Genomic DNA, 16502 nt, shown 5'->3' on the forward strand with positions numbered 1-16502 from the left:
CTATTTATCTGGCCATATAAATCTTTTAAACCTTTACAGTATATCATACGAGTACATGTTATGAGCAATCAAACATGGTTTTACTGAAACTGTGCTGTAGAGTTATTGTGCAAGGTTTTACTCTACAAGAGACCCCTGTGCCCACGCCTCACCCTCACTTTCCCAGTCAACTGATTTAACAACCTCACCCTTCTGGAATGTGACACTTTGCTCGGTGGAACGCAAGACCACCACAAGGGAGATACAAAGAAAGTTAGCATGTCCGTTCCTTTACTTGCATTCAATAAAAAAGTATGTTCTACCTACCTCTCTGCCATGGTTTGTGGAGGACTGCATATTTGTCTTGACCAAGTAGGTCAATAATACCTGGTGAAAGTCAGCCGTTAGCATTTCCAGTCATCTCCTTTGATTAGCTTTCGAAGGATCCCCAGAAGTAAAAGTCTAATATCTTTGGAAAGATACTGTACTATTTGCAGCCAGACGATCTAGTTACTACATCTACTAGCAGGGACTAACTTGTAAATGATAAACAGTCAAAACAATTATTTAGTCACTAATCAGTTTAGTACCACAAAAAAAAAAAAAAACAAACAAAAAAAAAAAAAACATAACGCTTAACATAAAGTATGAATCATGTGAAAGTATAATCTTAAATGCCCAAATGTATATAGTTTATTACTTGAGGTGTCAATAAGGATTTTTTTATCACTAGAACAAAGCTGACAAAGTTCAACCACAAGGTTTTGAGGTGTGTTGTGGATTTGCAGGTTTCTCTAGAATGCTTGCTCTGTTTTCTATTTGTAGACACCATTGCAAGTGTGGGTGAGAGTGACAAAAAAAGGATGTGGTGTAGGGTCTACTTGGAGAAACAGCCCTAAAAGATTGACCTAAGACCGGATGCTTTTCTCAGAACTCCATCCGTAGTCAATTCCAGTAATTGCAGAACTGGTCGCAGATCTGCGCTGGTCCGTATGTCTGCGTAGGCGGGAGCGTCAGGCCTCCGCGCCCACTCCCAGCCTGCGTGCAGTATCTCACAGCCACCTGAGAGTCTGAAGCCCTGCAGACTGCAAGCAAAACCAGGTCAGAGCTTTAAGCTGCACTTTTACAGTTGTCTGTCCTCCTGCAGACATCTCAAGCATGACTAAGCCAGTGGCTCCCAACCCTGGTCCTGAAGTATCTGCATATTTTTGATGTCTCTCTTTTTTGACAAACCCATTTAAGGTTTTAGAGTCTTTACTAACACTGGGGGCTGGGGGTACTCCAGGACCAGGGTTGGGAACCACTGGGGACAGGGATAGCTGCAGGTCGGAGTAATGGGCATGCCGAAAGGTGAATCGCTACAACAGAAACTAACCCCTAACCCTACCCCACAACCTGACAGACGGCTTTAGTGACCAATGATAAAGACCTTTCTCCACGCCTATAACACCAACCTGCAGATACCCACACTTTAATCACTGACCTAAGCAAAACCCCTCCAACAAAGGTTTCCAGTTCTTCTCAGAAAGGGCCGTTCTTGCAAAGTTTAGCTCAGGGGTGTCCAATCTTGCTCCTGTCGTGTTTAGCTCCAGCACCAATTAAACACACCTGAGCTAATCAAGGTCTTCAGGATCACTCGAAATACAGGCAGATGAGTTGGAGCTAAACTCTGCAAAAAGCTTGACCTCTAGGAGCAACTTGCTGTGTACCAATTCGCATACTATCCATACTAAAAATTAGAATTAGCGTGTCCCAAATCGTAGAATGTTGAAATAAGTATTCCAACAATCTACTTTTTCTGGATAGAATATGAAGTGCAGATCCGTGCACACTCTGATATTGCAACAGCTGATATTGCCCACAACCCATTGTGAGGGTTTTGATTTGATTAGAACTACAAACACAGTGTTAAAAACTACAAACATGGCAGATGTGCAAGTCTGACTGTCAAGTAGAAAGGTTTAGAAAAAAGGGTTTGAGTGATTAATAATCATTATCTAACCTGATGAAAAGATATTTATTCAGTGTTATCCATTATATTTAATCTGCAACAGCAGTGTGAACTTTTGTAAAGACACATGCAGCAATGGTTTAGCTAGGCTCCTAATTAAACACCTGAACCATCTAATCAAGGTCTTCAGGATGACTAGAATTTGTGGGCAGCTGCATTGAAGCAGATTGGATCTAAACTGGGAGAATGAATTCAGAATCGGGCACTTTTGTCCTAATCAACTTATTTTGCAATTTGGAAGCTATTTTCTGTGAATGTGTGAGACTTGTTTCATTAGCCACTATAGGTAAATAACTAGAATAAGTAAGTAAAGAGAAGAACTATTTGTGTTATAAATCAGTGTCCTTATGGTAACGATAATAAAAATGATTTCAAAAATGCCAGTTTGCAATTTCAAGCAGCATAGAGGACAGTTTTTGCTCTACTAAAATTACTGGAAGCAGATGACATCGGGAAGCCTTGCACATTGCACAATGTCCACGCCCACTTTTACCTTAAAAATGTGGACAATGAAGGTGGTTTTTTTCTTCGGACATTGCTAGATCCGTTTATACCAATTTGGTATACCATTTCTTCAAAATGTGCAGTTGGGACATCTTGTTCCTAAAGTGGTATATACTCATACAGAGGTTTATAAAAGTTATGTAAAGTTTTGCTAGGGCAGAATTTCTGACCTAAAATGGTCCCTTCTCGGGACTGCAGAATGGTAATTAAGACTATCCTGTAGAGGAAGTTTAAGAATAGAGGCTATACTCACATTTGCGATGTAGGACGAAAGATGGCAACAAGGGAAACGTGTGACATGAATAGAACCTTGTGGCCTCTTAAACTGTAAGTAATCTTAAAGGTGCCATAGAATTTAAAATTGAATTTACCTTGGTACAGTTGAATAACAAGAGTTCAGTACATGGAAATGACATACAGTGAGTCTCAAACACCATTGTTTCCTCCTTATGTAAATCTCATTTGTTTAAAAGACCTCCGAAGAACAGGCGAATCTCAACATAACACTGACTGTTACGTAACAGTCGGGATCATTAATATGTACACCCCCAATATTTGCATATACCAGCTCATGTTCAAGACATTACACAAGGGCAGGACGACTGGATGTGCACAGCAGAATCATCAGACTAGGTAAGCAAGCAAGGACAATAGTGAAAAATGCAGATGGAGCAATAATAACTGACATGATTCATGATTGTAAATTGTCTTTCTAAATGTTTCGTTAGCATGTTGCTAATGTACTGTTAAATGTGGTTAAAGTTACCATCGTTTATTACTATATTCACAGAGACAAGAGCCGTCGCTATTTTCATTATTAAACACTTGCAGTCTGTATAATGCATAAACACATCTTCATTCTTTATAAATCTCTCCAACAGTGTGTAATGTTAGCTTTAGCCACGGAGCACTATCAAACTCATTCAGAATCAAATGTAAACATCCAAATAAATACTATACTCACATGATCCAAAGCATGCATGCAGCATGCATGACAAACATTTTGTAAATATCCATTTGAGGGTTATATTAGCTGTGTGAACTTTATGTACTGTTTTATAGTCGAGAGCTCGGGGGGCAGGGAGCGCAAGTATTTACAGGGGCCGCAGCCTGAATCGGCGCATATTTAATGACGCCCCAAAATAAAAAATGTAAAAATTAATTTTAAAAAAATCTATGGGGTATTTTGAGCTGAAACTTCAGACACATTCAGGGGACACCTTAGACTTATATTACATCTTGTGAAAAAACGTTCTAGGGCACCTTTAAAATCTTATATCCGTCTTTGCCACAATGTCTTCATTGTCTTTTCATTCAATTTTTTTTAACTATTCATAAGCAGTTCATCATAATATAGTATACATATAGTAAACATAAGTGTAAGTCACAATTTAGACAAACTAGTGAGCTTATCACCCAAAAAACAACTTTTCTTAGCAAAGGACGATTACTACGCTCTGTAAGTGATCTCTGCCAATTCTGTACATGTGCTATTGGAGCAGGCTGCAGCATGTTGCCACGATAGACGTCTGACTTTCATGCATACGCATGTGGTTTAGTCTTGTAAAACTCCAGTCAGCACATGCATATAGCTCTTGAGCAGCCATGTAAAATTACCCTGTACTTACGTAAATTCAAAAATTTACCACCACCACATCCACCGACTGTAGAGTGTTTCTTATTGCAGTGTAGAATAGCTGTATCTCTAACTCTGTTGCTGGCTTGTGAGTAACTATCAGTTTTTATGGATCTAGAAAATGTATATGAAGGCAACTTGAGTAGGCTGAAAATTAGCATAACAGCTACAACAGCTGAAAATTAGCATTATATATTATATCTATCTATCTATCTATCTATCTATCTTGCACAAAAAGTGTCAATAGCTATGTTTCCATCAAAAGATGCGAATGTAACTTGTGCAGAACTGGAATGTTGCATAAAAAAAATTTGTGAATAAAGCGCAGTTTCCATTTAGTGAGCTAAAGAGAACAAAATTGGCATTTCCTGATAAGCTTGTGCTAAAAATCACAAAGAAAAATGGAAGTAGCTGCAGTAGGAGAAGCCACTGTATATAATAAATTGCACCTCAGGGAGCGTGGACCGAATGCAATAAACGCGGTAATGTTATGTTGCTTTTGGAGGCGGATGTCTGCTGTTTGGGAATGTAGTCATGTAAGACAGTTCTAGGAGGTAATTATATTGAACCACTTTGATGACAGACTTTACTCGGGCATTTCATAATGATCAAAACAGCATTTCAGATGCTGTACAATGAGATTGGTTCACTGATTGGTCACGTTATGCAGTCACATGACTTTTTTGATGCACACTGAGGAATTTATTCGGTTAATATGTTTCCATCGTTGTTTGTGTGCATGTTTCCTTATCTGAAGTTTATCTGTCTCAATTGGGCTCATACATTTTTAATGCCCATTCTTAGAATTTATGCGCATCTTGGCGTTTCCATCCAGCGTTTTTTTTTTTTTTTTTTTTAAATAAAAATATGTGAATGGAGATATAGCTATTGACTGAGTAAAGAGGAATGGATTTGCTCCAGTTCCCTCTGCAAATGGCTTGGTGATCTTTTAGGTTTCTTCAGTACTATACTGCCCCCTTTCTGTCATGAACCATACTGTACTAATCAAACAAATCTATAGCACAGCAAATCCAGCTTGAATTAATAGTGTGAAGCGCAAAGAACGTAAGTGACACGACGTGTTATTTCAAATAAATTTATTGTTAATTTCATCCACTGTACAAAGCAAGCAGTCTTGCAGTTTCTGACTTCACTGGGGTGGGGAACAGACAAAGCCGGAGACTTTTTCACACCGACAGAATTTCCTACTGAGAAACAAAAAAATAAAAATAAAGCATAAGTACATTCATATTCCTCATGTATTATATTGTATTTAATGAGTGTTGTCCAACGTATTCATATTTGCTAAAAAAGTGAACATACCAACACACAAGTCATTTACTCCAGCGCTTTGACGATTGCCTCGTTTGCCTCTATGCTGATCAGAACCTCTGCCCGGGCGGCCTCATCTGAAGCGCCCATCAGTTCTGACTGGGCTTTCTCGAGGTTCGCTTTCGCCGCCTACAAAAAAAAGACATGGCACTCTTGACATTTGGTTCACATTCACTGTAATCTTGACACTGATGTATCAGGCGAAAATTCAATCTATAACAGCTGACATTATAAAAGGAGCCATCAATTGGAACAAGTGTCGTATATATCTGAGAACTTCAATATCTTGAAGCACCTTATAAGTGAGAAAACTCATCTTTGCCATAAAAATCAATGCTGCTGCTACTTGAGCCACATTCTAGACTAGCACGGCCATTTTCTCAACAGTGTGAGCAAATAAACGTGGCCTCTTTCCTGTGAAGGACATTTGTCACAGTGGCGATTACACAGTGTAAAGGCCAAACATTGCTGGGAGTTAAAGGTCTCTCAGTGGGGATTTGACACATCTGCAACACTTCAACGGTGACTGACCTTTCCTTCCTTATTAACCAGCGAGGCCCCCGAGCATAGCTATCTCTAGGAAGAATAAAAAAGCGGCCTATTTATGTGGAATAAACCCGAAAGTGCTCTTTATTCCGTGTCAGAAAAAGGGCATGTCCGAGAACATCCCGTTTGGAATCAGCTTGATGTGTCATTCTGAACATTTGCGTTGTTCTGAGAAAGTGGTGACTAACAGAATATGAAGAGCATTGTATTTCTTTTTAATGATGCTGTAAACGGCATGAATACAATCAAAGGGTGGCTTGATTTAGTTTCAAAGGCTAAATTTAAATGATAATGCAATAAAATGAACTATTAAATATTGCACAACTACACAGATTCAACCTTATTAAACATCTACAAGCCAACATTTTAATCTTAACAGTCTTTGTTTTCAAAAAGCACAAAATACCCATCCCCTTTCTTTCTTAAAATGGACCTAAAATGAAAATGCCATAATGATGCATTTCTGAGTGAATAAAAAAAAAAAAGGAAAAAAAAAAAAAGTGGAGAACGGAGCTATGCATGAATGAGTTTTTCCCTAATTCTTTGTGTCGAGATAACAGAAGAGCAGGGACTCACTGCGAGGTCGAGGTTGTCCAGAGGAACGGCCTCCTCTGCCAGCAGCTGCACCGAAGAGTCGGCATTGACAGTGACTGATCCACTGCTCACTGCAAAAAACAAAGCACATTAAATCTCAAGCATGGATGGGAGTTCAGAAGGAGCGCTATATTATTTGTTGATGCTTAAGAAGCTCTCATTTGTAGGACAAGTCTGACCCCTTCTGGATGGATTTCTAAAATCATATGCAATAATAAGCCAGTCATCTTTATGGCAGGTCGCTTTCAAACACGCTTCCGTCACCATGGAAAATCATGTAAAATCAAATATCCTTTTGAAGTGTGCAAGTGAGGACCAGAATACCCGCAAGTCATAGTCACATTCATCCCCTCCTTGTTTCATTCCTTTTGCAAGCATTTCTATAATTAACATTATATCAAATGTTTTCTTGTCTTTTTAATAGCACTCCTTCCAGATGACATTCATCTTATTCATATTACTCAATTACGTGGAAGAATTTAGTGGCAAAATCAGGTCAAGTACTACCGATCAGACTGGATTTAAATGAAATTAGAGTTAAGAAAAATTCTGAAAAAAAGTTAAAATCACTTTACATTTTGCTAAATACAGCTTGCTAAAAATCAAGTTATTTATTTGGTTGTTTTATGCCATGTCAGAGTTTAAGAACAGGGTCAAATCAGTTAAATTAATGAGTTAGATTCCCAGCTGCACGATTTATCACATCACATCGCATCGCAAGATGTTAATATGTAATTCATTATTTCCAGGAGCTCATTGCTTCTACCTTCAATTTAACTGCCAACAGTGATTGTAAATTAAATTGCCTAAATTTGTTAGCTAACTGCATGATTATATGTACGTTTCTGAAACCACATACATTGGATAGTCACCTCCGGTACCAGATTCTCTAAATTGTAATGTTGACATGCATTCTCTGTAAAGCTGCTTTGAAACGATATGTATTGTGAAAAGCGCTATACAAATAAATGTGAATTGAATTGAAATTGAAGATGTGCAACGACAAGGTAGCAGGGATCGTAGTTGATCCCTGATCTGTACGGACCAGGCCCCATGGTTCGGAAAGCATGTGATTTACAAATAAATTGCAAAGTTTAACCATCATAGAGTTAAAGGCCTGGGCTTAGATTAACCCAGGAATAGGCCTTAGTTCAATTAGAAACTGGGGGGATTACAGAAACTTTCTATCTTAGGTCTTAACTTAAAGTGCCCCAGTATGCTTTTTCGAAGATTAACTTTCAGGCAATGTTTAATGTAGCTGTGAATGTAAATGATCTGCAAAGTTGTGAAGCCGAAAGTACACAATTAATAAAAAGAAGTTATTGTCTCTCAAAAAAAAGAATTGACTCTAAACCACCTAAACAAGTCGTCAGGAATTTGAATCTCACTTCTGTGATGGCTACACGTCACTGCCTAACGCCCGCCTATGTTCTACGTTGTCCATCCCTGAACAACTTGACCAGCTCTCAAACACTGAAGCTACCCGTTTGTGTTGTGTACATGACAAGATGACGCAGTTTTCTGCTCTGCAACAGCAAATTCTCTTTGTAAAAACTTCCGAAGGATGAGGATGTGAAGAGTCAGTGGTTAAAATGACCACAGCGATACAACAGCAGTATAACCTTTTGACGATTCTTCTCAAATCTCCGTGAGGTCTAAATAGAATTTACAAAATGCTTATCCATTAAAGATGGGACAGTACCAACTTTATTTGGACCAATTTGCTCCTCAGAATCACAACCTGTAAATATGATTAATTATTGATGTATATATTTTCTACCAGGTGTTCAAAATGCATATATTTGTGTTTTATATGGTGTAGGTCTCCATCTGACTGGCTAACTCACGTTATTACCATCTTCTGCTAATCAGCTATGGCCCACTGCTACCTAAAATTGTGTCCATTAATTCACACTGTCTGTTGTTCTTACAACTCTGAGTAATGATAAAGAATGGAACAAGATTTGTTTCACAAACTTTGAAGTTTTTTTTATGTTAGTACTCTGCTAACATTAGCACTGTTATTGATACAGTTAATGATGCAGTTCTCACATGTGCACCGCAATAAATTAGAAATATACACATTGGTTTGCTGATGGACAGACACTCGTATTGCTGATGGTGAGGAATTACTTTTGCAACATTTCATACTGTACATCAAATTGAGTAGTGCATCACTGAGAAACATCCTGCTCAAGCCATCCTTGCGATTGAGGTTGGGGTTGAACAACTAGTTCTTGCAATGTTTCATCATCGGACTCGTCGTGGTAAAATCGACGGCATCATTACTGTCTTTACAGTGTGTACAATCACAGAACTGAAGCTCACTTATGGTAATGGCCGTTTTGTTTCCACACGTGCTGTAAGCAGTAGACTAATCACAACAGACTGGGGAATCTGACCAATCAGAGCAGAGTAGGCTCGCGGAATGTGACTTGTCACACAGAATGTGAATCTTCCGACGAGTCATTTGAGAATCATTGAAAAACGTGATGTGCCATGTATATTATGGGAAAATTAAAGCGTTTTGACCTTTGATGCATATAAACCTTTTGTTAGGAGCCTTTAAAATAGCACAATAGGGGCGCTGTAGGATATAAGTTAATTTAGGATTTTTCAAATTCATCTTACAGATGTAAATCTTAACTTGATTTAGGATTCTTATCCTCTCTTACAAAATCTCATCTGTAGTTTCAAAATCTTAAACCGCTCCATCGAGTTCGGTAATCAACTGGCAGGTCTGTTACCAAGCTACCAACAACACCCAAGCAGCTGCTGTGAAATAAACACGAGATTAAGTGCTGCAGAAAGCAAAGTTTTGATAAGCTTGGTAGAAAAAAGGCAAATCCTATCACTATATTTCATGGAAGTCAGTAATTATCAGTGTTTGGTCGTCAAAGTGTGACATAGAATTTGGGTGTTCAAAAAGTTTCTCCCACCATCAAACATCATAGTTCTTCATCTTGAATCAATAATAAATGTAATGCCATTCTCAGACAGGACTATTATGTGATTTTTATAGTTGGCTTTCATATCATTTAAGTCAGGACACCAGTGGGGCTGTCCTAAAGTTAAGACAGTTTTTAGGATTTTTTGCAGAGTTAGGATGCTTCTGTAATACCTGTAATTTTCCTATCTGTAGTTAAGATAATGCACTTAAGAAATGTCATTCTGTAATAGCTTTTTTCCTAAATGAGTTCCTAACGGAAATTGCCATGGTTACCAAACAGATAAGATAGGATTTCTAAATTTAAGATCTTTCTGTAATACAGGGGCCCGTTCTTCGTACGTCGCTAACTCCGTTAGCTGGATTTGATTGTTGACGATTTGGCATGATCTTGGATCGTTTGGTTCTTCGAAGCTCATCCTAGACTTGCTGTCATAGCAACAGGTCCGTAAGATCAAACCTGCTCGGGAGCCGGCTTATTTCATGTAAACAGGATTAGATTGCATCTTTTTAACCAGAGGTGATGTTTAAAGTCTGTCCCAGCCTCTGCTACTTTCCCACAAGAGTACCCTAATGTAAACCAGGGACAATAATAATGATTTAAAAATAAATTTGCAAATAATACTATAATGCCATGTAGTGTCATAATATAGACACCGGCAGTTTTACTCTTTGAGAGATTCATTCGTGAGGGAATAATTACGTAATAATTTTTATTGGAGTCTTACACACATGATGTACAGATGTCTATGCCGTACATGCATTTGTGCATTTGAACCGCGACAGATATTATGGGAGTGGCTTGATGAAGCGCAGGAGATGCAGATAACTTGATCTTGACCCTTAAGAAACTTTAATTAATGCTGTCAAATATGCTTCAAAGGTAAATTAGTTGCTAATTACAACATTGAAATAAAAAATTGAATGTACAAATAATAGAAATTGTAATATACCCTAAATAATTGGGTAATCATGTAAAAAAAAAATAGTGCACATTTCATTTATCTAACATTTATGTCGTTCTTCTGTCATTTATTCGCTTGGCTGTTTCCTTATAAATGTCTAGAAATTCGTCAAGTTTTTCGTCAGGTGTCTTTTCTCATTCTATGATTTCATTACGTTGCCGTCTTGACTCCAGCCAATCACTGCATTGCTGATCAATGTTTCTACTATCGATACATATCCCCTTTTAAGCCAACACATGAACGCGAAATTATCTCAGATAACTCAATCCAGCGATACTAATCATACACAACAGGTGTGTTCGAAGAACCCAATTAGCCGGATCATGATTAGCACGATGATCTTGGATGTGTCATTTGATCTCAGATGTAATAAGCGACGTACGAAGAACGGGCCCCTGGTCTGCATCTTGAGAAAACAACAACAACAACAAAAAACAATGGCACTGACATATTTTAAGATATGTCATTGCAAGTTGCTTTCAGTTAAAACAGCTCAAATCTGCATTATAGTTTGGGACTAGGTTTAAGTCTTGTCTGTTTTTTCAGTTTTATGTTTTTAAGTCCTTTCATTTTAAACAGTCAAGTCAGTTTAAAGCATTCAAGTGCAAGAAGATGAGAAATAACTCAATTTGGATCCATACAATTGTTTGTTACTTAGTTTAACTTTTGTTATTTGTTGAGTATTTTTTTTTTTTTTTATGTTTGAACATCCATGCACCAGACAAACATTACAGATGATCAAGTTCTCTTGTTTTAAAAATTTTTCTATTTATGTTAATAAATGTTTATTCTTGCAACCATCTTCACTATGTCCTCCACTCATTTGTCACAGCTTTGAGCTGGTCGTGACAGCAGCCTTATAAACCTGCTGCTGATTGTGTAATTATTGTTAATCAGACAACAAAAGACAAAGAGAAAATCACTTTTGTCACTTTAACAAAGATGAATTATAATTTATACAATGAAGAAGACTATTCAGTGTTATTTTACTTTTGATTATTCAATTTCTGTACTTGTTAGACTTACCTGACAAACATAAAGCACTGTTTATTTCATTTATATCTTTGTTCTATTGCATTTATCCATGCATCTGACAATTGATTAAATGTGAATGTAAAATGATGAGAAAATGAGAAATAATTTATAAACTGAAAGATAAAAATCTACATAGATTGATATCTACCATTTGCTCCAAGGTTGTAATTTAATGATATACACTTTTGTAGAAACCATTTTTACATTACTTTAATAAATACATATTCACCATAAATGTTTAATGAAAGTACTACACTATGCATAACCATGATGGGAGAATAATCCTACACTACCCATAATGCTGAAATTATCCTTATGGAAAATCACTGTCAGCACTGCTACTTTCTTTCTGCTTCAACTCGAATAATGCAATTCATCTCAGATCTGATTGGTTTGGAATTTTGTGAAATCCCTACTGAGAAAATAAATGGAACCAAGGCTTTTTATGAATAAATGGGACCAAGAGTTTTTATAATAGTTGGTGAAACAGCACTAGCACATCTGAATGCTTTGGCAAAACGCAACTGCAGCTAGAACTCACCAAAATACTTGGCAGAGGAACCATCGTCATTGAAGACGGTGACTACGCCGGGCCGGAGCACCTGCAGTGTGGGGACGTGGGCTGGCAGAATACCAAAGGCGCCTGTCAGTGTTGGGACGTCAATCTGTTTTACGCTGGCTTCTTTGAAGAACACCTGCAAATGGCATAACAAGCTTCAATGCACCAGGTGAACTCAGTTTGAGGATGGTGTACTGAAGTTGCTTTAAGCATTAGCTAAAATTATTACTAAATACAAAACACATTAATCACTTTCAAAAAATATTTTTTGCTAAACTCAGGGTTCCAGCATCATCTGACTAGTGACTTATTACTTATAGTGAATTATTTATGATTACTGAAGGATGTTAAAAGATTATTTTTCAGAGATAATAAATGTATAATTTATATTTAAATGGCTATATTATATATCCTCAATATATTTTTTTTGCCATCTAATCATTTTGTATGCCCACCTTTTAGTATTTTTATTTTATTTTTAATAAAATTTCACATTTGTTTGTTATTATTGTGTTATCTTTGTGCATTATTTATTTGCATTACTTTTTGCATTTAATGTTGTTCTGATTTTATAATTATAAACCAAATGTAGATTTTTTAGTTAATTATTTATATTACTATTTATTAAAAGGTGCAATATGTAAAATTTTCTGTTCGCTAGAGGTCGCTAGAAGCCTATTCAAAAAGGCGTAGCTTGATGACGCAAAATTTGAGAGTGGAATCTTGGGATATGTGGTCTGCACATCACAGCTGGTGGAAAAGAATTGGAATAGGACTCGGGCAGAAATCATGTTCATGGATTAGGGCTGTAACGATATGCGATATGAAACCGATGTGAGAAGGCAGAATCGCGACAACTCCCAGAGTTATCCTTCCTGTACAGATCTAATGCTACCACATTTTTAAATTACTATAAGTATTAGGGGTGTAACGATTTATCGTAGATGGTGGTTCTCAATCAGCTCTCTAGTTCAGTAAGTGTTTCGGGCACACACTGAATCTTGCAAGCAGGTTTAAACGTTTCTCATGTCAGTCTCTTGCATGGTCGCGTGAGAAAAGTCGTGGTTTTCTTTCACCGCAGTGCACAGCAACAGCTGTGCTCACAGAAAAGCAAAAGACGCTTGTGATGCTTTGCTTTAAGAAGTTCTGTGGGGCCGCTCACATATTGCGTCTTTTCCGCATGCAAGTCAGTTATTATTTTCAAATGTAGCCGCGCGGCAGGCGCGCTCATAATGGGATCAACGCGGTCGCGACGCACATGCAATTCTCAACTTCACATTCAGAATGCCGTAAGCGCACCGCAGGTCGTGAGACAAGAATCAACCGATCAGCTATGGCCTTTCCGTAACAAAACATCAAAAGCTCAGCCGAACAGCTGATCATAGCTGTACATGGTGGTTTTTATATCTTATCTCCATCAATATATCTCGTAGTAAAACTAATGCAAGGGCTAGAAATCATTTATCCTTTGCAGAAACATCCTGATCCTCTTGGAGAGCTCAGTTCATGGTTGCATAGCAACGACCGACGCCACGGGAGCGCAAGCGCTTTGGAAAGAAGGAGAAGCTGTGCGGCCGCGCCTTCCACGCGTTTTTAGACGCGATATGTGAACGGCCCCCATTCATAATTCTAGGTTCATGTTAAATTTAACATTTTTTTTCAGTGACAGACAGCCCTATTCAACTGTTAATTTGAATACAGAAGGTTTTTATTAAAATTTTATATTTATTTATTTTATTGAAATGTGATCTTGTATGTACAAGGAAAATTATTGAAATTTGTTCATTTTTTTTTTTTCAAATCTTGTTTGAATTTCAGTTTCATTTTGTTCAAAATATCGTGATACGTATCGTGAACTCCGTATCGAGATATGTACCGTATCGTGACCTGAGCGTATCGTTACACCCCTATCATGGATGCGATTATTAACGTTACTGTAGTATGAAGCAGACCAGGACCGAGTGTTGTGGGAGCTGAACGAGGCCACTGGAGCGATTGTGCAACACACGCCGCGAGCAGCGGGACTTTTATTATGACACAGTCATCACCAGCGCCGCTTCCGCTTTTCCGGTCATGAGTATGAGGTAACGCGGCTCTGTTTATCATATATAACATTAATTCGTTTTCTGTCTATAAACATATCAAAACAGTTGTTCCTTGTCTATTAAAACGTGTAATATTTTAAAGTGTCTTTGGTGTTTCCATGGTTTCTACAAAATAAAACCGGACACTGAGGGTAACACGGGTATGACGCCACTGACAGGCGACTCCTCACACGTCCCGGAGCCAATTTTCCTCACGACTTACAAATAGTTGGAAACATTTGGGTTATATTGTATATATATAACACAGGCCTAGTAGTTTTTTGGATATTTTACTACAAACTTCTTAAATATTGCACCTTTAAGGGTGGAAGATATTTGAAAGAAAAGTATTTGAAAGAATTGAGGACATTGTATGAACAATAAATACTATGCTAGTCAATGGGGGGGCAAGATTTGTTTGGTTACAAACATTCTTTCAAATATCTTCCTTTGTGTTCAGCAGAAGAAAGAAATTCATATAGTTTTGGAACTACTTGAGGGTGAATAAGCGATTACAGAATTTTCATTTTTGGGTGAACTATCCCTTTAATATCCATCACTAAATTATTATAGAATGTCCTTGACTTTTAAAGCTTAAATTTTGTTTTATTTTTTCTGGGAATCATTTTAAAATACCCTGATATTTCCATGTTTTCCATGTCGACTGTGTGACGGTTACTTGCACTGCTACTATAACACCAATATAACATTATTATGTGGGATTAACAATTTGATGGTTCATAATTTCATGAAGAAATTACATCATCCATCAGCTGTTCTAAGACATTTAATTGATCTTAACCCTGAACTGTCAAAAAAACAAGTCAAGGTGATCGGTGGCAATGCTAACAGTCTGCTAAAGTCATTCAAACTTTTGTCCATGTTTTTCTAGCCAGAAAACAATACAAAAACCTTTATATTTACAGTGTAAACATTGTATATTGTTACATTAAATGTTTTAGATGTAGATGCGAAATAATAATCTATACCACAGTAGTTTTACACATTGACAGGTTTTACCCACGTAACGTTATATAGCACGCGCGCACACAAATCAAACTGCAGCTACAATAAAGACTATATCCATGATAAGCTGAGTGTAAAGCATGACATACAGGACATATAATATTACTGAAACAATCACAGCCGGCGATTAGCGTGTTAGCAGACCGTGTAGGCCTGAAGCCGGAGCGTCAGTACCTGTGTCGGCGATGCGAAAGTGAAGGACATCTGAGTGGCGGGCGCGTCGGCATAACAGCGCACGTGTCTCAGCACAGGGACCGCGCGACGAAGGAGAAACCTTGCTGCCATCATGTTTATCACGAAGAAGCGACCCGACCTTTACAGCACTGCAATACACAAGCCTCGGCTTCCCTGTCCACACGGGCAGTCAAGTCAGATTGTGCGCGGCTGATAGGACAAGGGCACAGGCAACCTTTCCCGTCAGGCCTTGCGAGAACTGTGGGGCTGATGGGACCTGTAGTTTTTCTTCTCAAGCAAATATGGACTGAGAAGTGGAGGATATTATTTATTCACATAAGTATCGGGGGTGTTTTGCATAGTTTAAATTGCGTTTTTGAAGCTTAAAATATTTATATCGATCATAAAAATATAAATTATTGCACGTTTTAGTAAAATAAACACAAACGTTTTTAATAATCACCGTGTCCAAATTTATTTGTAAATCCTTAAACCCAAATTTACAAACAGGTAAACAAAACAGAAAAATAAAATAAAATGAAAAGAAAAGGCAGAAACATATAAAATGTAATGTTTACAGCTTTGCTAGTTTTCAAACTTTATAAAGTAAAATTCTGAAAATCTATTTTTTTTTTCGCAAAACAATTCTTAGCTGTGACGTCATTTCCTCCAAGTTTGCCTCTTTCAAAAAGGTAGTGTATTTGTTAATCAAATAGACAACAAATATGAGAGGATGTGTAAAGAAAACAAAAGAAAAACTAATTATCGAGCAAAAAAAATGTTATTGTACGTCATAGCCAATCCAGATGTAAATCGTCAAATTATGAGGATTTGTATTTAGGAGACATAAAATCCTTTAGTCTTAGAAAAACAAACGAGGCGGCCATTTTATTGAAAATAAGGGGGTTAAATGAGATGGAAACGAGATACTCTGGTGGATTTATATTTATATTGTTTCAAATAAAAAACGACAGAATTCTCCTGTGATGTGCATGTTCACTGATGGTTTGACAAATAAACAAATATACCCTTTCCACTTTTTGCTGTATCGGTTTGTCTCTAATGATTGTTTATAGGTGCGTTCACGCGGCCTCGTAATTCCTGTAGTAA

General features: G+C 37.5%; 1 protein-coding gene across 1 annotated transcript; it reads right to left on the minus strand.

Annotated features, from left to right (window-relative positions):
- Nucleotides 1-5210: 5210 nt before the first annotated feature.
- atp5f1d (ATP synthase F1 subunit delta) lies at nt 5211-15644 on the minus strand. Its single transcript, XM_067396133.1, has 5 exons — nt 15393-15644; nt 12091-12244; nt 6585-6673; nt 5454-5591; nt 5211-5338 (listed from the first exon to the last, which is right to left on the minus strand). The coding sequence occupies exons 1-4, from the start codon at nt 15504-15506 to the stop codon at nt 5469-5471; spliced, it is 480 nt and encodes a 159-aa protein (XP_067252234.1). The 5' UTR covers nt 15507-15644; the 3' UTR covers nt 5211-5338; nt 5454-5468.
- Between the last annotated feature and the right edge of the window lie 858 nt (nt 15645-16502).

This window comes from Chanodichthys erythropterus, chromosome 10 (assembly GCF_024489055.1).
Source record: "Chanodichthys erythropterus isolate Z2021 chromosome 10, ASM2448905v1, whole genome shotgun sequence".
In the NCBI taxonomy this organism is placed as follows: domain Eukaryota; kingdom Metazoa; phylum Chordata; class Actinopteri; order Cypriniformes; family Xenocyprididae; genus Chanodichthys; species Chanodichthys erythropterus.

What these genes read in the sequence shown, in the direction of transcription:
- atp5f1d (XM_067396133.1), bottom strand. Translation starts at nt 15,506, where the DNA reads ATGATGGCAGCAAGGTTTCTCCTTCGTCGCGCGGTCCCTGTGCTGAGA. An exon ending in CTTTCGCATCGCCGACACAG is followed by an intron (nt 12,245 to 15,392) that starts GTACTGACGCTC and finishes TGCCATTTGCAG; the next exon opens with GTGTTCTTCAAAGAAGCCAG. An exon ending in TGGACAACCTCGACCTCGCA is followed by an intron (nt 5,592 to 6,584) that starts GTGAGTCCCTGC and finishes TTTTTTTTGTAG; the next exon opens with GCGGCGAAAGCGAACCTCGA.